Below are 24,035 nucleotides of genomic sequence, written 5' to 3'. Positions count from 1 at the left end.
TCTTCACCTCCGGAAGCCGGGCCAAAGCCTGGGCGAACGACGGCGCCTCACTCCGCCCCCTGCGCCATTTTATCGCCCCCTCCCCGACCTCCCCCACCCCGAGGCTGCCTGGCCAACGCCAGGGGGAGGGCAAATAAGTAATGATTGGCAGGAAACCGCCCCGCCTCTGAGAGGGTTGCGCCCCGCGCAGACGCGGCGATCCCGCCCTCCGTACCGCCTACCCTGACTGCGAGCTCCGCCCCTTCCCGTTTCATCGACTCACTCGACTCTCCTTTGCTCCAGACTCTCCTGGATACGGCTCGGTGGAGAAAGGGCCAGGCCGAGAAAGCCGAGCGACGAGCTCAGCTGATGCAACCTGGCGGGACTCTCGTGACAGTTCCCGGCACGCGGCCGCGGAGGCGACGAAGGAAGAGACGCGGGTGCCTGCCGAGCGCGGGAAGCAGGGGTGACGGAGCCATGGGGGACGCTCCCAGCCCCGAAGAAAAGCTGCATCTTATCACCCGGAACCTGCAGGTCAGGCCTCGAGGTTGGAATGCGCAGTTTGGAACTGGGGGCCGTAGGTCCAGGGAACCTGAGCCCCACTGCCGGCTCCTAAGTGTGTGGGGCAGAGAATCTCCGCGCCGCTACAACTCTTGAGAGGCTGCGTCCTCACTGCTGGTTGGTCGGGCAGTCAAGCAGCCATTCCCTGGGTGCCACAGAATTCACCGTGGGCTCACTTCTTGGGTGTAGGAGCTAGGCTTGAATCCAAGATTCCCACCCCACCCACGCTATTTTGTGCCAATCGCGGTGCTACGCGCGGGGGATATATCAGGGCACTGCCCTCCAGAGCTGGCCTGGAGGGGATCAGACCTTAATGACCCAGAACCTAAACCATTACAGTTGGAATACTATATATTACACTAAGAGGAGGGAAGGCTCCCATCGAGGAAGTGACCTCTAAACTACTCCCTGGAGGAGTGAGTCACTCCTTCACTCCACAAATGTTCCTACTGTTACCAGGAACTGTAGGGATAGGACTTAACCAGAAGAAGAATGGGGAGAAAAGCATTTTAGTTCGAAGATTATTGCCAAGATCCAGGGGAGAGAAAGAACATTGTGGTTCAGAGAGAAAACTAATTTGGCTAAAGTGAACAAAGTGCTGTTCAGACACAATATTTGTATTGTTCATTCTCTCGCCTTCCTTTCTGACAATTGTCACCTTTTTAGAAAAGCCTTTCCTTTTGTGGGGCAGGGTACTTGGAATTGTTCACTTGCCAGGCAAGTGAACTATCCCTGAGCTGTACCACTAGCCATTTTTAAATTTTATTTTGAGGCAGGGTTTTGCTAAATTGCCAGGCTGGCCTTGAACTTGTGATCATCCTGCCTCAGCCTCTGGATTATCTTGGCCACCTGCCCCAGCTAGGAAGGCCTTTCTTGAGAACTTAATTGAAATAACAATTTACTTCCACCAGAACTGTCTCCCCTCATCTACAGTTTTTCAGTTATTGTTCCTGGATAGCACTTATTACCATCTAATATACATTTTATGGTTTTTTTAGAAGAAGTAGGCAGAATCCAATTCATGAGAGTCTTGTAAACTTTATTCTGCAAGCCCAATTTTAAATTTAAAAATGAGGCTATAGCTCAATGGTAGAGTGCTTGCCTTGTATATATAAGGCCCTGTGTTCAATCCCCAGCACCATTAAAAAAAAAAAATTCTGGGCTTTGTTCTAAGTGCAGTGATACATCAGTTGGGCTATAGAGTGTTGTTGTTTTTTTTTTTTTTTTTTCCTTTTAATCCTTTTGTGATATAATTAAAATACTATAAAAGTTATCCCTTTACAGTGTACAATTCAGTGCATTTTTGTATATCTGCAAGGTTGTGTACCCATGACTATCTAATTCCAGAATATTTTCATATCCCCCCAAAACTTGTACCATTAGCAATCACTACCCATCACCCTACCTCCAGCCCTAAAGAAAACACCAATCTACTTTCTGTTCCTATGTATTTGCCTATTTTGGACATTGCTTATAACTGGAATTTGTGCTTCTTTCACTTAGCATAATGTTTTCAAGGTTTGTTCAAGTTGTTGTACCTATCAGAACTTCACTCCTTTTATTACTGAATTTCCACTGTATGGATATACCAGATTGTGTTTCACCATTCATCAATTGATAGGCATTTGTATTATTCTGTGCACACCTTGATCTTGACCCAAGATTTTTGCATGCTTTCTCCTAACCAAATCCTATGTTTCCTAGCCTCTCTCCATAAAATAGTGCTTGTCAAGACACCCAAAGTCTATGGAATTGACTCTCTCGGATTTTAGAAGCTAACTAAAACCTTTCCTTGGGTGATGAGAATCCTCCAGGAGCTCTGGAGGATGCAGTATCAGCTGCCAACAGACTTAGAGCACAGGATTTTAACAGTTCCTAGTAATAGATTATTTTAACTAGCAAAATAGTTTTTGTCTGTTGTGATCATATTTCTCCCCTGCCCTCATACTGTGGATTGAACTCAGGGGTGCTTTACCAATGAGCTACATCCCCAGCCCTTTTTATTTCTTATTTTGGGACAGGGTCTTTAAGTTGCAGAGGCTGGCCTGAAACTTGCAATTTTCCTGCCTCAGCCTCCAAAGTCACTGGGATTACAGGCAATTACAGGTCACCACACCTGTCATGGTTTCTAACAGCCTACCAAAACCATCCCTTGAAGAAACACTGAAAACTCTTTAATCTGGGGCATACTGGCCTATTAGGATTTTACTAGTATTGTTTTAGGGCAAAAGGAAGTCAAGGTTTTTAAGCTAGGTATAGTGGCAGGCGATTGTAGTCTCCACTACTTGGGAAGTTTGGGAGTTGTTAGCTCATCAGTAGTAATTGAAACAACTGAAGGGGATAAACTAGGGAAAATGTAGAGTAACAAAGAAAAGACTAGAGCCCCAAGGATTGTTAATATTTAATAACTAGGATGAAAAGGAGCATCCAGAGAAGAGGGAAACTAAGAGAATAAAGTAAGGAAGCCAAAAGTATAAAGTGTTTTAGGGAAGGAGTGAGGACTAAAAAGTATTCATTCAAGTTAAGAGACCTGGAGATACTCTGTGATCTTTACAAGAGTATGTGTAATGCAGTATGAAACTTGCACTGGAATGGGAGATGAAGAAATGGAGACCGAAAATAAAAAGAAAAGAAAAGAGACAACTACTTCAAGAAGTTGGCTATGAAAGGAAGGAGAGTGAGTTAGAAGTACCTAGAGGTGGGGCTGAGGCTGTAGCTCAGTGGCAGAGCACTTGCCTAGCATATGAGAGGCACTGGGTTCTATCCTTAGCATCACTTAAACATAAACATATAAAATAAAGGCATGATGTCCACCTACAACTAAAAATTAAAAAAAAAAAAAAAAAAGTAGTAACTGGAGGGGGAGATGGTAGAGACATGCTCCCCTCACTAAGAGCAGTACCAGCTTGACACATCTTTGCTTTCCTTGTCTCAAGAAAGGATGAGCAAGGCTGAATACCAGGATTAAGTCAGCTCTTTCTACTTCCACACAGGAGGTTCTGGGGGAAGAGAAGCTGAAGGAAACACTGAAGGAGCGAGAACTTAAAGTTTATTGGGGAACAGCAACAACAGGCAAGCCACATGTGGCTTACTTTGTGCCCATGTCCAAGATTGCTGACTTCTTAAAGGCAGGATGTGAGGTAAGAATCCATGGTATCAGCTAAGCAGTTGCCCTCAGGGAATGATAAAAAGATATTAACAAGAGAGGGAGGGGAGGGAAAGCAGTTTGGAGATAATGGACAAAATCACATTTTGGTGGTCCTTATCCCTTATGTCTAGGTTACAATTCTGTTTGCGGACCTTCACGCATATCTGGATAACATGAAAGCCCCATGGGAACTTCTCGAACTCCGAACTAGTTACTATGAGAATGTGATCAAGGCAATGCTGGAGAGCATTGGTGTGCCCTTGGAGAAGCTCAAGTTTGTTAAAGGCACTGATTACCAACTCAGCAAGTAAGTACTTGATCATCCACCCTATTCATGGCTCTGGTGCTTCTAGCTAATTACAGACCTGTGGAATCCAGACAATCTTTAAGTTTGGATTAGAAGCTGTTTGGCAGTACCTGTTAAGAACCATTAAATAATGTATGTTCTTTGTCCTCTTAATTCATCCATCAAAAATGTACCAACAGGGTACAGTGGTACACACCTGTGATCTCAGCAACTCAAGAAGGGCTGAGGCAGGAGGATTGCAAGTTCAAGACCAGTCTCAGCAACTTAGTGAGACCATGTCTCAAAATATTTAAAAAGTGGTGGGGGTTGGGGTAGGCTGGGGATATAACTCATTGGTAAAACACCCTTGTATTCAATCCCCTGTAAAATAAATAAGTGAATAAATAAATAACCTGAATTCAATCCCCTCCTAAAATAAATAAATAAATAAATAAGAGAAAGAAAGAATAACCCAACAAACTCGTAAATATGTGGGCACTGTTCTACTTGCTAGAGATATAATTGTAACCATAACATAGTTGCAGAACTAACAACATGTAGGAGAGGGATAGTATATGATCAGCCTCCCTTTCTCATCCAGCCTCAGCAAATAATGATTAAAAAAAATGTGAAAGAGATTTTACACGTTTCTCATCTCCCCAACAATTTTTATTGTTTCTTCTCTATGTCAATTATATTCATATTTGTAATATACTGTAAATTTAATTTTGTATATTTTTTGTTTGTTTTCTGGGGATTGAACTGAGGGCTTCACACGTTAGGCAAGTGCACTACCACTGAGCTACATCTCTAGCCCCACAATTTAAAATGTCTTAAACCTCTAAAATAAGTCTTTATAATCTCTATACCATATGTCACTCTACTAGGCACTTTTGCATTGAAACTCTCAAAACAACCTTTTATGGTAAGCATACTATTACTATTATCAGTGAAATAGATTGAGATTTAATTTCCCAAGTTTACACACCTACTAAGTAGATGAGTCAGGATGTGACCCCAGATCTCTTGCTTACTTCTAATTTCTCATTTTATTTCTTCTAACATATAATTTTCTTTATTATTTCCCACTATTGGACATTTAGAGTTTTGAATAAATATATAAACATCTTTATATAAACAGATCTTTAATCCTCCAGTGTCTGTAGGGTGCCTGAGATTTTATTCTTGTTTTGTTTTGTTTTTTGCAATACTGGAGATTGAACTTGAGTGCTACCATTGAACTCTATACACACAGATCAAGTATTTTTTATATCTGTATATATGTATATAAATTGTGTGTGTTTGTGTATCAGATGGTGATAGGTGCTAAAGGCAGGCAGCAGGTGGGAGTTCTTGGACAGTAGGGGTTTCTTTCTTTTAAGTAGAACAGGTAGGGGAAACCTCTCTAAAAATATTAGGCAGAAACCTGAAGAAGTTAAGGGAGCAAATCATAGAAATATGTATTAAGTTCTTTCTGTATGCAAACTCTATTGTAGGCCCTGAGGATATAACTGTGAATAACACATCCAAGGTTTTTATTCTCTTAGAATTAGGGGTATAGGAAAGTAGAATAAATAAATAAGCTATCTTGTTTCAAGTCCCTTGTTTTTTTATGTGCAAAAGTAACTTTAAAGAAAGATAGTTGGGCTAGGGCTATAGCTCAGTTGCTCGAGTGCTTGCCTGTCAAACACAAGGCCCTGGGTTCAATCCCCAGCACTGCAAAAAAAAAAAAGAAAGAAAGAAAGATGGTTTTATAGTGCACACTTTGATATACTTCTCCTGTTCCAGTCATAGCAAGTGATAGATGAAAGGACATAGCCTGGTTCAAAAATAAACTAAACATTTCTGTGGGAAGAGAAACAAAACTGAAATGTAAACTGGTGAGTTGGATTGAAGTTACAGGTCTGCCTGCGTCCCAGACCAGAAACCAGCAGAAACCAGACCAGCAAACCAAGCTTACCATGTAAAGCCAGAGTATAAAGTAGTGCTTTTCCCCTTTTTCCAGTCCCACATCTGCCTTTTAAGGAAGGTAGAACCTGGAATAGGAGCACTACTAACAACTCACCCAAGTCTTTAGGGATTTCCATCAAGTGTCAGGCCTATGGAGACTTGACATACCAAGAATTGATCCAAGCTGCCCACCACTTATGTGTTATGTCCCTAATATTACCAAAAGGACAGGCTCTAACATGTCAAGAAATAATATCTACTTAAAAAGAAAAGGAAATTATAAGACAAAGAGGGAGAAATGAAACATGACTATTTAGACATAAAAGAAACATTTAGAAACCTTGGAAATCTCAGTTTCAGTCATTAGCGGAAAAAAAAAAAAAAAAAACTTGAAATATACAGAATCAACTGTAGGCTCAGTTAATGAGAAAATTCAAGATTTGAAAGATAGTGTGAAGTTCACCCAGAATGCATCCCAGAGAGATGGACAGAAAAAATACATAAGAGTGTTTCAGATGCAAATAAGGAGGCTGAAGCAGGAAGATTATAAGCTTGAGGATAACCTCAAGGCAGTGAGGTCCTATGCAGCTTAGCAAGACCCTGTCTCAAAATTTAAAAAAAGGGCTGGGTATACAGCTGAGTGGTTAAGCGTTCCTGAGTTCAATCTCTAGTACCAAAAAAAAATTTTTTTTTTAATATTTTGTTTTTTAGTTGTAGGTGGACACAATACCTTTATTTATTTATTTATTTATTTATTTATTTATTTTTATGTGGTGCTGAGAATTGAACCCAGGGCCCCACACATGGTAGGGGAGCACTCTACCACTGAGCCACAATGCTAGCCCCCCTTCCCCCCCCAAAATTTTTAAAGTCTTTTAGAATATACACTGATATGTACTCACATCTTGAGAGAGCAATTATGTTTTCAGAATAGTAATGATCAAACAAGACACTCAATAATGCCAGGCAGAGTGGCCTATACCTTGTAATATAAGCAACTCAGGAGGCTGAGGCACAAGGATCACAAGTTCAAGGGCAGCCTCAGAAACTCAGTGTGACCCTATCTCAAAATAAAAAATAGAAAGGATTCAGTGATAAAGTACCCTACTACCAAAAATTAAGCCACAAGCCGGGAAGTGCAACTCAGTGTGGGAGAGTGTGCTTTTTGCATGCATGAGGCGCTGGGTTCAAACCCCAGCACAAAAACAAAGAAAGAAAGAAAGAGAAAGAAAAGAGAAAGAGAGTCAGGCTACAAACTAGGACAAGATATAACACAGATAATATCCAGTATTATGTTTCAAAAACTACAGAGTCATTTTAAAAACTACGTCAGTCTAGTAGGAAAAGACTTAACTGGGCATTCTCTCAGAAATTAATGATCAATAAGCATATGCAAAGAATAATAACCTCCTTGGATATTATTCAAAGAAGTATAGATTAAAACTGCAGTAAGAAATCATTCCATACTCACCAAATTGGCAGACTTAAACTAATGGTGATACTAAGCAATGAAATTGATAAAAACCACTTTGGAAATAGTTTGGCATTATCCACTGAAGTTCAAGATGCAAATCCCCTCTAATTCAGAATTCTAGTGTGTGTGTGTGTGTGTGTGTGTGTGTGTGTATAACTTGTACATATATACTGGAATACACATACAAGAATATTTTCAACATATTGTTTAGAGATATAAACAGAAAACTTGAAAGAAACATCAAGGATAGTGGTTATTCTGAAGGAGGAGAAAGAGGAGGAAGAGATAGATTCTAAAGGGTACTCAAGAGCTTCAGTAGTGGGCTGGAGTTGTGGCTCAGTGGTAGAGCACTTGCCTGGCATGTGTGAGGCACTGGATTTAATTCTCAGCACCACATATAAATAAATGAATAAAATAAAGGTCCATCAACAATTAAAAAAAAAAAAAGCTTCAGAAGTAATTGTTAGATCCTTTTGCTTAAGTTTTTTTGTTTTTGTTTTTGGTTTTTGTACCAGGGATTGACCCAGGTGTGCTTATCCATTGAGCCACATCCCTAGCCCTTTTTATTTTTTATTTGAAGCAGAATCTCACTAAGTTGCTCAGGGCCTTGCTAAATTGCTGAGGCTGGTCTTGAACTTGTGATCCTCCCGCCTCAGCTTCCAAAGCCGCTGGGATTATAGGCGTATGCCACCACACCCATCTTTAGATCCTTTTGCTTAAATTTGATGTTGTTTGTATTGCTCAGATATCAACAAGTTTTTTTTTGTTTTGTTCTTTATTTGGTTTATTTAGTTTTATGTGGTGCTGGAAATGCCCATTGCCTCACATATGCTAGGCAAACACTCTACCACTGAGCCACAACCCCAGCCCTCAACAAGTTTTTTTAAAAAGGCATGGAAGAGGGGCTGGGGAGATAGCTCAGTCGGTAGAGTGCTTGCCTTGCAAGCAGAAGGGTAAAGCAAAAGATTAAAGCCGTCTTTTAAAAGAAAAAAAAATTACCAGCATGGTGGCACAAGCCTGAAACCCCAGTGACTTGGGAGGGTAAGGCAGGAGGATTGCATGTTTGAGGCCAGCCTAGGCAATTTAGTGAGATCCTGCCTCAGAATTAAATAAAAAGGACTGGGGATATAGTTCAGAGGTCAAGTGCCCCTGAGTTCACTCTCCAGTCCTTGAGGGGGTTGAGGACAAGAAAAATATAACAATAAAGTAATGTTTTGGATGAGCAGATAATCTCTTTAGAAACTACCTGGCAGCACTCTCTTCAAATGTTCCAAGATTAAAAGAGATACCTGAGAAAATGAGGCCTGTGCCCAGTCTTATGACTGTCACCTCCTTTCCTCTTCAGAGAGTACACATTGGATGTGTACAGACTGTCCTCCGTGGTCACACAACATGATGCCAAGAAAGCTGGAGCTGAAGTCGTAAAGCAGGTGGAGCATCCTTTGCTGAGTGGTCTGTTGTACCCTGGACTGCAGGTACTCAAGAGAGATGGAATGGCCCCAGTGATCTTTCTGCTCTATTTCTTTCTTTTGAAGTGCTGGGGATCAAACTCATGCCCATCTTTATACGTGATAGGCAAGTGCTATACCCCTCCCAGCTACTTTCTGCTTTACTTCTAATGATGAACACCATCTTCTGTCAGCATCAGTTAAACCAATATATACTTGCTGTCCTTTCACCAGCTTCTGGGACTTCCTTCTTGTCTGTCCTCCTCCCCACATCCCTGTCTTCCTGGAACGTTCTTTTACTTCTTTGGTTGTAAGTCCTCCCCCTCCTGTCTGTCCTTTAAGACATTACTTGTCTTGCACATCTTCTTTATCTCTTAATCAAAGAAAAAAAATTGAGAGAGATGTGTGAAAATAAATTTTAGACATTATCCTAGTTTCCAGTAAAGAAAACAATCACATCACATTTCATGAGAGTGTGTATTTGTGAGTGAGGAGAAAGATGGAAAAATACACTGAGTAAGCTGTTGACACTGTTTACCTCAGGAATGTGAGATAAAAATTAAAATACACTTAACTTTTTCTTTGTATATCTCTGAGAAAAGATAATAGAGTCTCCCCTTATCACTTCAAACAGTTCTTTGTCAGCATTAAATCTGAAGACATACTACATCAGCTGTATCTAATGTGGTAAGCTCTAGTCTTAGTCACATGGAGCTATTAAAATTAATTTAATTAAATTAGAATTTTACCCAGGCAAGATGGTATGTATGCCTGTAGTCCCAGCTATTCAGGAGCTGAGGTAGGAGGGTCACTTGAGCCCAGGAGGTTGAGGATTGCTTGGGTGACACGGCAAGACCTAGTCTCAATAAACAGTTAAAATTTTGTTCTTCAGTTACATGGATGTACCCTCCAGTGTATACTCCCTGAAGAGGAAAGGAGGGGATGGCCATAAGACTGTGTCCAGGCCTCAGTCTCCCACAGCAATCCTGATAGCCACATGTGGCTATTGGCTACTATCTCAGCACTGATATGGAACATATCCATCATCCAGAAGGTTCTATTGGACAGTATTTTAGGTTGTCCCTGTTTATTCAACCTTCTTTTACTCTCTTTCATCCTTTTCACCCTCAGCCAATCATGCACCCAATTTTATCAATTCTGCTTCTTAAAAACTCTTAAATTAGCCAGGTGTGATGGCGCACACCTGTAATCCCAGCAGTTTGAGAGGCTAAGGCAGGAGAATCACAAGCCAGCCTCAGCAACTTAGCAAGACCCTGTCTCAAAAATAAAAAATAAAATGTCCTGGAGGTATGGCTCAGTGGTAAAGCGCCCTTGGGTTTAATCCCTGGCACCAAAACAAACAAGCAAACAAAAACCCTCTTAAGTTCATTTTTGCTACTGGTATGATCTTTTTACTGTGCTGGTCATGTTTATCTCCTCCCTGAAACCATTCACTGGCCAGAATAGCACTAGGCACTGTAGCATGACACTTCAAGGTCCCTACCTGCTTTTCTAACCTCTTCACTCCCTGTTTCCCACATCCCTTGAAATGCTTTTACAGACTGAATCACTCAAAATTTCCCCCGAAACTTCACACCTATGATGACTTCTTGCACATTCTGTTTCTTCTTCATGGTGAAAAACATCTGTATGTTTTTTAAAGCCAAGTTCAGCCCACAATTTGATTCTAGAAAGCTTTCCCCACACCCATCTGGGGGAGGCGATGGTGCCTTCCTTTGTGCTGGCACTGCTCCCACATGAACATCTCGACCAGCCCTTAAACGCTGAAGTGGTTGTTTACATGTCTCTCCCCAAGTGGGTAATTGGCCCTTCTTGAAAGGAGTCTGGTTCTGATTCCTCGCTGCATTTGCAGAGCTGGCACCAAGCCTGAAATATTGTAGCAGTCACTCTTCCTTTTATAGTCCAATCTTACCTTTTTTTCTAAACTCTCACAAGACTTTTTTTTTTTTTTGGGGGGGGGGGGTGTGTTCTGGAGAACCACTGAGCTACATGCCCAGCCCCAGGACTTTTCTTGGAGGGAGAGGCAGTATTGGGGTTTGAACTCAGGGGTGCTTACCACTCAGCTCATCCCCAGGCCTTTTTCTTTTTTATTCTGAGACAGGGTCTTGCTAATTTACCCAGGCTGGCCTCACACTTGTCATCATTTCATCTCCCCAATTGTGGGGATTACAGGTATGTGCCACCACACCTGGCTGGACTTCTTTATGCCACTTATTTGATATGTGTCATAGGCTGCCTTATTTAATGAGTTACCTTTGACAATCCTGTGGTTTGTCTTTTCTTCCCTCCCTTTCCACTGGATTCTCGTTTTTCATCCCATGACATCTACATGGAGTAATGTTCTCCGCATTACTGTTGATGCAGCTCTTGAGGCCTATTATTATTCCCCACTCCCAAACCCTGTTTAGGCTCTGCTTTCTGAAAAACCTAGTAATTCTACAGTTTTTGATTTTTCAGACCTATAGGGAAGAAATTCCATAGGTGTTTATGCTTATGTGTTTCTTTCCACAGGCTTTGGATGAAGAGTATTTAAAAGTAGATGCTCAATTTGGAGGTGTTGATCAGAGAAAAATTTTCACCTTTGCAGAAAAGGTTAGTGTCCTTTTTCCTATTTTTTTTTTTTATTTGAGCCTCAGAAGTATACAACTGAAGTTAATTGAACTACCATGTGCCAGTCCCACAACTCATACTCTGTTGTATGATAGATAATATTCTCCTTGTTCTGCAGATGAGAAAACATAATAGAAGAAAACCAAAGCCATTTTGTGTCACACAGTTAGTAACTGAGAAAGCTGCTCAGGACCTATTGAATTTGCTTTCTTTCTGATAGCTGTTTCTTGGAAGAGGTGCCAGTCAGAACTACTTTTTTTTTCCCCAGAGCATTTGGTCCCCACTGCCCTCTGTCTTGTGTAATCTGCCATCTCAAGATGAAGTTTAACAGGGCTTAGCAGGAAATTGGCATAAACCCATGATACTTCTTTTGTGGAAAAGAACTTGAGTGAGTTGAAAAGAGGTATTGAGAAGTAGTTGGTATTTTTGAAAGCTTCTCAAAACCTCATAGTAGCAAGGGTATGGAGAAAACAGTGCTAGTGGAAATGTAAATTCTTGGAGAATGATTCAACAAACCTAAAATATTTTTATCCTTTGACCTAATAATTCTGTTTCTAGAAATTTGTCCTAAGAAAATGAGAATAAGTACAATTTTCAATTTAAAGCAAAAATTTGGAAATAGATATCTCTAACATCAAGGAATTGGTTAAATAAATACATGATGAAAAATCCTCACAGTGGAATATTATACAATATTAAAGTACTGATTTGGAGCTATAATGAATGAGGAAATGCTTAAAATGTAAATTCTTTGATTAGTCAGTTATTTCGTCTGCTCTCTTAACATCTTAGTGGATGGAACCATTTATTTATTATTCTCCAAGGATTCAATTCATAGCTTGTTTTTACATGACTCACAAGCTAAAAATTACTTTTACATTTTTAAAGGACAGTAAAAAAAGGTGAAGAATATTCTAACCATATACAACCCACAAAACTGACAATTCTTATTATCTGGCCATTTACAGAAAATTTTTGCCTTCCCCTACCCTATAGATTCCAACACGTATCCTTGTAATTTGTTACAGTTGAAGTTAGACGTTTTCACAAATTCTCAACAGTACAAGAACCAACAACAGTTTTCCTCCACCTAACCCATTGTATTCCATCATCCTATTTATAGGACACCTATAAAATTGCTCAATTTAAGTCTCTGTAGGTGCCCTACATATAGGATAATAGAACATATTGGGTTAACCCCCTCCTGCCCTCTGTGCCTTTATTATCATATATTTTAAATCTGAGACTTATATTTATGTTTTTATTAGTTGCATTATAGTTATACATAAACCCTTCCTGATACCCTGGGTTCCCCCCTACAGTCCTGTGCTTCTGTGCTTCCATGTGAGTTCATTTTCCTGAAACCTGAGAGCCAGCTTAGTATTCTGTGCTTATAGTACAGGTCTTTCAGCTTTCTTTTGTCTGAAAAACATCTTTCTTTTCTTTTACTGGGTATAAAATTAGAGGTTTGCAATTATTTTTCTCTCTGTGCTTTAATTAAATTTAATTAATTTATTTTTTGCAGTACTGGGAATCAAACCCAAAGTCTTGCACATACTAGGCAAGTACTTCACTATGGAGCTATGTCCTCAGACCTTGGCTTTTAAAGAATCATTCACCTGTAATCCCAGCAACTCAGGAGACTGAGGCAGGAGGATGACGTATTTGAAGCCAACCTGATTATTTAGTGAGATTCAAAAGAAAAACTAAAAAGGGCTGAAGATATAACTCAGTGGTAGAAACTCTAGGTTCAACCCTCAGTACTGAAAAAAAAATATATTGTCTTCTGGCTTCCAGTGCTTCCATTGAAGAGTTACCATAAGTATTATTATTATTCCTTTGAAGATATAGTTTTCTCTGGCTGCTTATAAGATTTTCTCTTTGTTTTTGATTTTCAGCAATTTGACTGTGATTTTTTTTTTTTAATACCTTTATTTTATTTATTTATTTTTCTGTGGTGTTGAAGATCGAACCTGGGCTTTCCATGTGCTGAGTACTCTGCCACTGAGCCACAACCTCAGCCCTGACCATGATGTTTTTAGCTGTAATTTTCTTCCTATTTCTCCTGCTTGGATTTTGTTGAACTTCTTGAATCTGCAGATTGATGTTTTCATCCATTTTTTAAAACTGTCAGCCATTATTACCTCAAGTAATATTATTTCTGTCTTAATTCTTTCTTCTCTCTTGAGACTCTAGTCACACATAGATTAAGCCTCTTGGTCATGTGCCACATGTTTTATAATCTGTTCTGTTGTTTTCCTTTCTTTGTTCCTTGTATGCTTTAGTTTGGGTGTTTCCTTTTTTTTTTTTTTAATGCTTCATGAATTTGTGTGTCATCCTTGCACAAGGGCCATGCTAATCTTCTCTGTACCTTTTAATTTTAGTATATGTGCTGCTGAAGTGAGCCCCTCCACCCTTTTTTTATATTTTGTTGAGAGACAGGGTCTCGCAGAGTTGCTTAGGGCCTTGCTAAGTTGCTGGGGCTGGCTTTGAACTTGCAGTCCTCCTGCCCCAATCTCCTGAGCCACTGGGATTACAGGCATGCACCACCGCAACCTGATATTTTGGGTATTTTCTGTTACTCTTTCTTCAAGTTCATCAATCCTGTCTCTGTTAAATCCAGTATTGTATTGTACCATAGGCTCTCACTTTTTTGTTTTACAATTTGCACTTTTGTCCATCTTTTCCTCCTATTTCCTTTAACAACCCAGTCAATTATTTTGGCATCCTGGTCTGCATACTTCAGCATCTGGGTTGTTCCTGGATCAGCTTCTGTTGACTCTCTTCTCTTGGCTGTCAGTTGCTTTTTTCTGCTTCCTATCTCTAGTATTTCTCTGTTGTTTCAGAGAAACTACAGATGTGTTGTGGAAGCTCTGGATTATGTTTATGGAGTCTGTTTTCTGGAGACTGATGAATTACTGACTTATCACCTCAATTAGATTAAAGGTTGGGTTTAGGCTTTGTTAGAGCAGTCCACTTCAGTTTTTCCCTTACTCCTACAGGGTGGTTTTTATTCATAGGAAATAGCCTTTCAGGGTCTCAAGCTAAAATCTTGGGGTGGTCACCAAACCCTCTCTACTTTGATTGGACCTAAACTTCAGCTTGTCTTCCCAGTACTATGCACCATCTAAAATCTCAGCTAGGGTCTCCAGTCTCCCAGAGCCAATTCTCTGCCAGGCTTCCTGAAATCTCACCATGCATGTGATGATCTATGCACCATATACATAGATGTACAGCTGTGATTCAGCTAAGAAATCAGTGGGGAATGTTTTTTTTTAGCAGGGACAGGGGGAGGTACAGGGTATTGAACTCAGGGGCATTCGACCACTGAGTCACATCCCCAGCCTTATTTTTTATTTTATTTAGAGTCAGGGTCTCACTGAGTTGCTTAGCACCTCACTTTTGCTGAGGTTGGCTTTGAACTTGAAATTCTACTTTAGCCTCTGGAGCTGCTGGGATTACAGGCATGTGCCACTGCGCCTGGCTTCAGTGGGGAATTTTAACAGAAGATTTTTTTCAGAGCACAGGGGTCCTTTTCTCTAGAATCCATCCCAAATCCTAGCCTACCTACAGCCTAATTCCAGTACCTGTCTCCTCTGTCTAGACTGCAGCTGCCTCCTTGATCTCTTTTTCTCAGCACCTAGTTTGGAAAATGCCTCAGGTAGAAAGCTGTGTGAGCTTCTGTCAAGACTTGTAGTCCCACATTGCTTGCTCTCCAATGCCTGCAACTGGATGTTTTATGTATTTCCTGCTGTTAGAGCTGTTTCTGGTAGGAGCATAAATTCAGTAGCCTCATAATGTAATATAACAAAAAAGCACTAGGGGAAGAAAACTTTGTTCACATTATGATCACCGTTGGAAACTCATGTATTCAAAAAGGAAAAATGATAGAAAAGAATGTAGCAAGTTAAGTTTCTGGACAAGTTAGATGAAATCAGGGTACTGGGGAGGAATTTATACTAATACCTGCTTTTGTATGTTTCTTTCCAATCTCTCAGTACCTCCCTGCACTTGGCTACTCAAAACGGGTCCACCTGATGAATCCAATGGTCCCAGGATTGACTGGGAGCAAAATGAGCTCTTCAGAAGAGGTAAATTACCAACTATTTTTTTTTCTTTTTCTCCTTTTTTTTTTCTTTAAGTTGTAGATGGACATAGTATCTTTATTTTATTTATTTTTTATGTGGTGCTGAGTCTCGAACCCCACATGTGCTAGGCAAGCGCTCTACCACTGAGCTACAACCCCAGCCCACCAACTATTACCTGAGTCTAGTAATCTTCAGCAAGAAATGGAGAGATTGACCTGGCTAACTAGAACATTCATAATATTTGTGCTCTAAGAGAACTTCTTGTCCAGTTAGTTCAGTGGTTCTTGAGTATCGAAGGAGAAGTAATCCTGATGGAATCCAATCATAATTTTTAACAGTTCTTACTACTACTGATAAAACCACAAGCACGTTATTTCTTCATTCATAAAACTGTGATAAAATTCATCCTTACTAATGAGAAAGCCTTGATTATATATCACTAGCTAGCATTTTGATTTGCAGCATTTGATATAAATAATATGATATCTCTTAACCTTTAAAAATCCTACTTGGGTAAAGTACACTTTTGTTCTGATCATTTGGTATACACAATAGAGGAATTAATGGAATCCAAAGATGTGAAAAGTTGTTCTGATTTCCCAAATTTGACTGTCTTTTAGAATTCTGTAAGTCATTCTAGGAGGGACTCAGGAATGTTGTTTTGTTTTGTTTTGTTTGTTTGTTTGTTTTAAAGAATTCCAGGTTAAAAAAAAAATTTTTTTTTTTTTTTTTTTTTTTTAAACCCAGGTCCATACTCCCAGCCTAAGCCTGAGAACCTTTTAAAAATACTCATGCCTGAGCCAACCTCAAGAGACTTTGATTCATTAGGTTTGGGTGAAGTCCAATACTTTATATTTTTTATATACTCAGGCGATTCATATACTGTCACATGTAAACTAGGATTGGGGAACCACTGAATTCAAATGACTATAAACTCATACTGCAAAACAAGAAACAAAACTTACTATTAAAAAGGGAAAAATGAGTGCTGCCGATATAGCCCATCATGTAGAGCGCATGCCTCGCAAGCTCGAGACCTGGGTTTGAGTCCCCAGCGCTGTTAGGTTACAGAAATAACAAACAAACAAACGAAACAAAAAGGGAAAAATGACAGTCGATAATATATCATACCTTGTATCTACCTCCATTTTCTTTTGCTAACAGAACTTTGAGACTGGGTCTTGCTGAGTTACCAATACTGAACTGAAACTTGTGATCCTCCTGCCTCAGCTCTCTGAGTCACTGGGATGAGCCACCACACCTAACTTCCATTAATTTATTAATCTGCATGGATTAATCTATAATTCACAAATGAGTTAATACATTCATGAGGCAAAAGCTCCCATGACCAGTCACCTCCCAAGGTCCTAACTCTAAATATCATTAACATATGACTTTGGGGATTAAGTTTCTAACACATGAATTCTGGTGGACATATTTTCACACCCTAGCACCTGCTGTTGGTAAGTGCTATGAAATAGGTCCTCACACATTACTGATATATATACTTTCAAGAAAACAATCTCTTTTTCTAATATATTTTTAGTTGTCAGTGGATCTTTTATTTTATTTATTATGTGATGCTGAACATACATATATTAAAGCCAGGGCCTCAAACATGCCAGGCAAGTGCTCTACCACTGAGTCACAACTCCAGCCCCAAGAAAACAATCTTGAACCTAGCCATTTTAGGTCGTTTAAGGAAATAATCCTAGAGAAGGCAAACAGTCTCTGTAAAGATGTTCAATATAGCATTATATATAATTTGTAAAAATTAGGACATAATCATAACTAGTTATGATGCTACTAATAACTGGGAATATAATGCAGATAAAAATTATAAATAAAGCCGGGTGCAATGGTGCACGCCTGTAATCCGAGTGACCTGGGAGGCTGAGGCAGGAGGATTGCGAGTTCAAAGCCAGCCTCAGCAAAAGTGAGGTGCTAAGCAATTCAGTGAGACCCTGTGTCTAAATAAAATACAAAATAGGACTGGGGATGTGGTTCAGAGGTTGAGTGCCCCTGAGTTCAATCCCCAGCACCCCCCCCCCAAAAAATTATAAATGAAGACAATGTAGCCCCTCAGAAATACTTAAGATATTATCTAACATGAAGAAGCAAGGTAGACATTTATTCTCTAAGTACAAATGTATAACGATTCTGTGTCCTATAGACAAAGTCTGGGAAGAATACAGAAAAAGATTTGTTTATTCTGCCAGATGTCAGAATTTGAGTGGTTCTTCACCCTGATTAATTCTGCTTTTGTGGTACTTTAATGTTAAAATCTTTATAAAAGTTTAAAAAAAAAAAAAAAAAAAAGGAAGATTAGTTCTCATTTCCAACCACAAGAGGTCCTCTTCTCCATGGTTTCTAGGAATCCAAAATTGATCTCCTTGATCGGAAGGAGGATGTCAAGAAAAAATTAAAGAAGGCCTTCTGTGAACCAGGCAATGTGGAGAACAACGGTGTTCTGTCCTTCATCAAGCACGTGCTCTTCCCACTCAAGTCAGGTAAGATGCTTCCTGTCCTCTCAAGAGCCAGGCTGGGGGTTGGGGAGATAGCTCAACAAGCACAAGGCCCTGGGTTCAATCCCCAGCACCCCCCCCCCCCAAAAAAAAAAAAAAAAAAAAAAAAAGAGCCAGGCTGGCAGACCCAAACTCCTGCTGTGGTTATGCTTGTCACTTGTCACAGATTCTTCCTCCAGAGACTGGTTGCCCTGAATTTCTACTCTTAATTTCATGTGTGTAATTCTACCAGTGAGGTAGGGTATCATTTAATTGTCCAGGTGTTCATTACCAGCCTAAGTTCTGAGGGGGTAACAGGATAGGCAGGGGTCTTTGAAATAATTGGAGGCAGACATGATAAATTAGAGAAATACAAAAGAATTCTAAGCCATGATCCTTCCCTTTAAGAATCTGGGATGCTAGCTGGGTACATGATATTGCCACTCATCATTCAGTTTAAGAACAATAGGGCTGCTGGTATTGCTCAGTGGTAGAGCATGTACACTTAATGTGTGAGGCTCTGGGTTCAATCCTATCACCAAAAAATAGATGCTATATAGCAAAAACTACAAATACCTATGTTTTTGGGCTAGAAATGCTTACTGCTGTTATCAGCGAGTTTGTTGATGCAGGTCCTTTTTCTTATATAGAGTTTGTGATCCTTCGAGATGAGAAATGGGGTGGAAACAAAACCTATACTGCTTACCTGGATCTGGAAAAGGACTTTGCTGACGAGGTAAGACTAGACAAATGCTAATACCCAACAAACTCTGACAACCCTTTCCCTCTTGGCCTAGCAAGGTTTGTGACTATGTGCCACAGTCATCCATCCTTATGCCTCCCAGACTGTGTATTTTGTTAATGACTTAGATGAGGATTCAGATGGTTCACAGATTAAATGGGCAAATGGCACAAAGCTAATGTATCAATGTCCTCCTCCCTTCCAAAGGACTAGACAAGCTGGAATAAAGGTCCAACAAGAGGAAGTACTCAGAGACAAGTGAAAAATAATGTTCAAAAAAGAGCACCAGGGGTCAGGCGCAGTGGTATATGCTTGTAGTCCCAGCAACTCAGGAGGCTGAGGCAGGGGGATTGTAAGTTCAAAGCTAGCCTCAGCAACTTAGCTAAGCCCTAAGCAACTTAGTGAGACCTTTTCTCTAAATCAAATGTAAAAAGGGCTGGGTGACTGGGGTTGTAGCTCAGTGGTACAGTGCTTGCCTAGCATGTGTGAGACACTAAGTTTAGTTTTTAGCACTGCATATAAATAAATAGAATAAAGGCCCATCAATAACTAAAAAAAATAAAAAATAAATTTTAAAAATATTTTTTGTAGGGCTGGGGATATAGCTCAGTTGGTAGAGTGCTTGCCTTGCAAGCACAAGGCCCTGGGTTCAAATCCCCAGCACCACCAAAAAAATATATATATATATGTGTGTGTGTGTGTGTGTGTGTGTGTGTGTGTATGTATATATATATATATATATATATATATATATATATATATATACATACACATTCTTTTTTTTTTTTTTTTTTTTTTTTTTTTTCATAAAAGGGCTGGGCATGTGACTCAGTGGTTAAGCACCCCTGGTTTCAATCCCCAGAACCAAAACAACAACAACGGGGGCTGGGATATAGCTTAATGGTAGGATGTGTGCTTTGCATGTATAAGGCCATTGAGTTCAATCCCCAGCACTGAAAAATAAATAAATAAGTAGGAACAATAGTAAAGGAATAGACTAGAAGTTACTATTCATTTCAACAGTTTAACAAAAAACTCACTAGAAGCTGGGGTGTAGTTCAGTGATGGAACACTTGCCTAGCAAGCAAAAGTCCTGGGTTCGATCCCCAGTATTGCTTAAAAAAAAAAACACTGGGTGCTGGGTGCTTTTGTGTTAAGCACTATACGAAGGACTGGCATTACAAAAAGGGTTAAATCCTCATGAAGTCCAGGAGGAGAGGCAGACATGTAAACATATTACATCCACTGTATTACTATACAAAACAGGTATGGATAGATAGATAGGTGTAGGTATAGTACATGTACATACTCATATACATATACATCCATATAGTAGAACTTCCATATCTGCAAGATCCACACCTGTGGGTTCAACCAAGAAAATGGCATCTGAACTGAACATGTATAAGCATTTTTTATGGTCATTATCCCCCAAACAATATGACAACTATTTATGTAGCATTTATATAGTGTTAGTATTACAGATAATGTAGAGATGATATAAAGTATACAGAAGGATAAAGGTTATATGCAAATACTGTGCCAGTTTATATAAGGGACTCATCTGCCAATTTTGGTATCCTTGGGGAATGGTACCATGGATACCAAGGGACAGTTATCTACAGTTCAGATGTAAAACAAGAGGAAGTAACTAAGTGGTTTGTGGAGAGGACAATATCTAAGCACTGTTTTGCTTGAAGAATAGGAGTTCATGAGAAAATTTTTGAGGGAATTGTGCAAAGAGTTGAAGATGAAGAATTACACATGGTGTGGTCTGCTCAAGGTGAGATACGGCATTGTGGGAAGATAGGCAGGGCCAGGTCACAAAGAGAAGACAAAATAATAGCAAATAAGGAATACATGGGATTTTGATCCACTGTGAACTTAGGTTAAATTAACAGTTTGAGGGGATATAGCTCAATTGGTAGAGTGCTTGCCTTGCAAGCACAAGGCCCTGGGTTCAATCCCTAGTACCGCAAAAAAAAAAAAAAAAAATTTAACAACTTGATGGGCTGTTAGAAGTGTGAGCATGCCTAGGCACGGTGGCACACACCTGCAATCCCATCAACTCAGGAGGCTGAGGCAGGAGAATTGCAAGTTGGGGGCCAGACTTGGCAACTCACTGGGACTCCGCCTCAACATAAAAATAAAAAAGGGCTTGGAGTTTAGCTCAGTGGTAGAGTGCCACTGGGTTCAATCCTTAATACCACACAAAAAAGGCATTGTGGAGGACTGGGGCTGTGACTCAGTGGAAGAGCGCTTGCCTGGCATGTATGAGGCACTGGGTTTGATCCTCAGCACCACATGTAAATAAATAAATAAAGGTCAATAAAATAAAGGTCCATTGACAACTAAAAAATATTTAAAAAAAAAATGCAGGGGGTGCTAAAGATATGTAGCTCAGTGGTAAGCACTTTCCTGGTATGCAATCCCTGGGCTTAATCCCCAGTACCATAAAAAGAAAAAAAAGGAAAGAAATGTTTACATTGACTTTTGGGCTAAGTCTTCAGAAATGTTCCATCTAAGCTGGTGCAGCCCAGATGCCTTTAATCCCAGAGATCCAAGAGGAGGCTGAGGTCAGAGGATCACAAGTTCTAGGCCAACCTGGGCAACTAAACAAGGCTCTGTCTCAAAATAAAAAATTAAAAAGGACTGTGAATGCATCTCTGCTAAAGCATCTCTTGGTTCTATCCTGAGTACTAAAAAGAAAATAAGTAAATCTCGAATCTAGAATCAGGGAAGTGACCCATTCTGTTCGCTGTTCTCAGTGTGTTGTGATTGCCCTGTACTTGAATTTTAAGAGATTTATTTGATAAGCTGGGACATGTTGATTGGGGAAGGAGGAATGTCATGACAGGGAATAATCTCAAAACCATATCACAAGATGTAGGTGAAAGAACTGGAGGTGTTTAGCTCAGAAGCAAGTGTGTGTTCTGTCACCAAATATGAGAAAGACTGATGGGGAAGGGGCTAGGTTTCTTATGGTACCCAACAGCTGAAGCAGGACAGTGGGTGAGGACCACAGTGATATGTTAGGAAGATGTTGGGGATGGGCAGGGCTTTCTCACTTGACCTTGCCTTCCTCTGCACTGGAGGTGTGCGAGAAGCAACTGGACACAACTTGGAGACAATGGTGCATGCCTGTTTGAGTATCAAATGGAGGGAAAGATTCTGACCTGAGGTCTGGAGGCCTGTCTGGCCCATTTTTTGATATTTTACAGCAATTGCTCTGAAACTTCCTCCTGCCATCTGAGGCAGGCCACAGAAGCCACACTCCTCTCCTCAACCCTGTGCATAGTCCTTTCTGGGAATACTGAGAAGGAATAAATGAAATGGCTCTGAGAAATGGTCAGCAGCCAAGTTATCCCATAGTAATTTCCATGGTATAGGTATGTTCTTTATGCACTGCCTGAGGCAGAAGCCACTGACCTCAGACAGCTGTTGAGCACTTAAAGTGTAGCTAGGGAAGCTCAGGAACTGGATTTTAATTTACAAATTATAAATGTCCACAAAAGTCTTAGTGCTACCATATTGGACAGTGGCCAAGTTAAAGTTTTCATTTATTAAAAATTAAATATTCCCATAGAAATGGAGAAATAGCATCAGAAACGAAAGTGTTGGTGTTTTTGTATTATAGATATTCATACCTAAGGCATATCCCCTTAGAATGCCTAAAAAATCCTTGCAGGCCAGATTTAAAAAGTACCAAGAGAGAGCCACAGGACACAGGAAAAAACAAAGTTGAATTTCTAAACTAGATTGAGTATCCCTTATCTAGGAACCAGAAGAGTTTTAGATCCAGGATTTTTTCAGATTTTTGTTTGTTTGTTTTGTTACTGGGGATTGAACCAACCCAGGGGTACCACATCCCCAGCCCTGTTTATTTTTTATTTTGAGACAGGGTCTTGCTAAGTTGCTTAGGGCCTCTCTGAATTGCTGAGGCTGACCTTAAACTTTCTATCCTGTTGCCTCAGCCTCCCGAATTGCTGAGATTACAGGCATGTGCCTCCACACCTGGCTATATATTTAATTTTGGGGGGTACTGGGGATTAAAAACAGGGGCACTGTACCACTGAGCAACATACTCAACCCTTTTTATTTTGAGACAGGGTCTTACTAAAATGCCCCGGTTGGCCTCAAATTTGTGATTCTCCTGCCTCAGCCTCCTGAGTACCTGGGATTATAGGCACATGCCACTGTGCCCTGCCAGAATTTGGAACAATGCACATGCATAATGGAGGATGGGACCCAAATCTAAATAAGAAATTAATTTGTTTAATGTATACCTATATGCATAGCTCAAAGGTGATTTCATGCATTATTTTTAGTGTATCTGTGTTTTGACTGCAATCCATCATATGAGGTCAGATGTGGATTTTTTTTTCCCCTTGTGTCATCCTGCTCAGATTTTAGAGTATTTTGAATTTCAGATATGCATGTCAGAGATGCTCAATCTACCAGGGTATGGAGGCACACGTGTAATCCCAGCTACTTGTGAGGCTGAGGCAGGAAGATCAAAACTTCAAGGCTGGCCTGGGCAACTTTGTGAGGCACTGTCTCTGAAAAATACAAAGGGTTGGGGATGTAGGTCAGTGGAACAGGGCTTGCCTAGCATATGTGAGGCCCTTGGTTCAATCCCTAGTCCCACCACCCCCCGCCCAAAAAAAAAAAAAAAAAAACAACAACCACAACTTAAAAAGAGGGATGTTTAACCTGTACTAACAGACTAGTACTGCTCTCACCATTTTATCCACATTATGTGATTTAATTCTCATTCTGAATCTATGGGAAATAGCTATTGTTATCCTCATTTTATAAGTAAAGAAGTTGACACTTAGCAGGTAAAGTGCCTAGTTTGGTGTCACACAGCTGAAAGTCCAATCCAGATCTGTCTCCTAAGCCCTTTTTTCTTCCTTCTGTCTCATTCTTCAGTATTTTGGGTTACCTGTGTGAATATTTTCCTGCCTGTAAATAGCACGTGGTTTATGCCACTACGTAAGCATAAATGAAGAAGCTAGAAGAATTAGACTAATAAATACATTCGGCCTCTAAAAGCCCTCAAATCCACATGGAACTCAAAATCAGAAGACCTGGATTTCAGAGAAGTTAGTCTTTCTGAATCTGTTTCCCCTTCTCTGCTGGGAAAATACTCCCTTCATCCTGTATGCACATATTTAGTAGATTTTGGTGTCTTGTGCCCTGTTCCAGGCCTCACCTCACCAGG

General features: G+C 40.1%; 2 protein-coding genes across 9 annotated transcripts in view; one reads left to right on the top strand and one right to left on the bottom strand.

Moving 5' to 3' along the window:
- S100PBP (S100P binding protein) overlaps window positions 1–109 on the bottom strand; it is a 41,216-nt gene extending 41,107 nt beyond the window's left edge. For 6 of the 8 annotated variants that reach the window (XR_013765930.1, XM_079152228.1, XM_079152232.1 and 3 more), the window contains exon 1: window positions 8–80. The gene's annotated coding sequence lies outside the window, so the exon portion shown is untranslated. Of the gene's footprint in view, window positions 1–7 lie in introns of all 8 variants that reach the window. The other 2 variants (XM_079152231.1, XM_079152229.1) reach the window with 2 other exon arrangements.
- A 174-nt stretch (window positions 110–283) lies between these two features.
- Window positions 284–24,035, top strand: part of YARS1 (tyrosyl-tRNA synthetase 1) — a 29,858-nt gene continuing 6,106 nt past the window's right edge. The window contains exons 1-8 of the mRNA XM_079152188.1: window positions 284–513; window positions 3,534–3,680; window positions 3,820–3,995; window positions 8,744–8,873; window positions 11,379–11,459; window positions 15,476–15,568; window positions 17,940–18,075; window positions 18,720–18,805. Of these exons, the coding sequence (XP_079008314.1) occupies window positions 349–513; window positions 3,534–3,680; window positions 3,820–3,995; window positions 8,744–8,873; window positions 11,379–11,459; window positions 15,476–15,568; window positions 17,940–18,075; window positions 18,720–18,805 (1,014 nt within the window). The 5' untranslated portion in view covers window positions 284–348. The remainder of the gene's footprint in view (window positions 514–3,533; window positions 3,681–3,819; window positions 3,996–8,743; window positions 8,874–11,378; window positions 11,460–15,475; window positions 15,569–17,939; window positions 18,076–18,719; window positions 18,806–24,035) is intronic.

The sequence above is a fragment of the Sciurus vulgaris genome, assembly GCF_902686455.1.
Source record: "Sciurus vulgaris genome assembly, chromosome: 1".
Lineage (NCBI taxonomy): Eukaryota > Metazoa > Chordata > Mammalia > Rodentia > Sciuridae > Sciurus > Sciurus vulgaris.
This window is presented reverse-complemented; position numbering and strand designations above follow the sequence as displayed.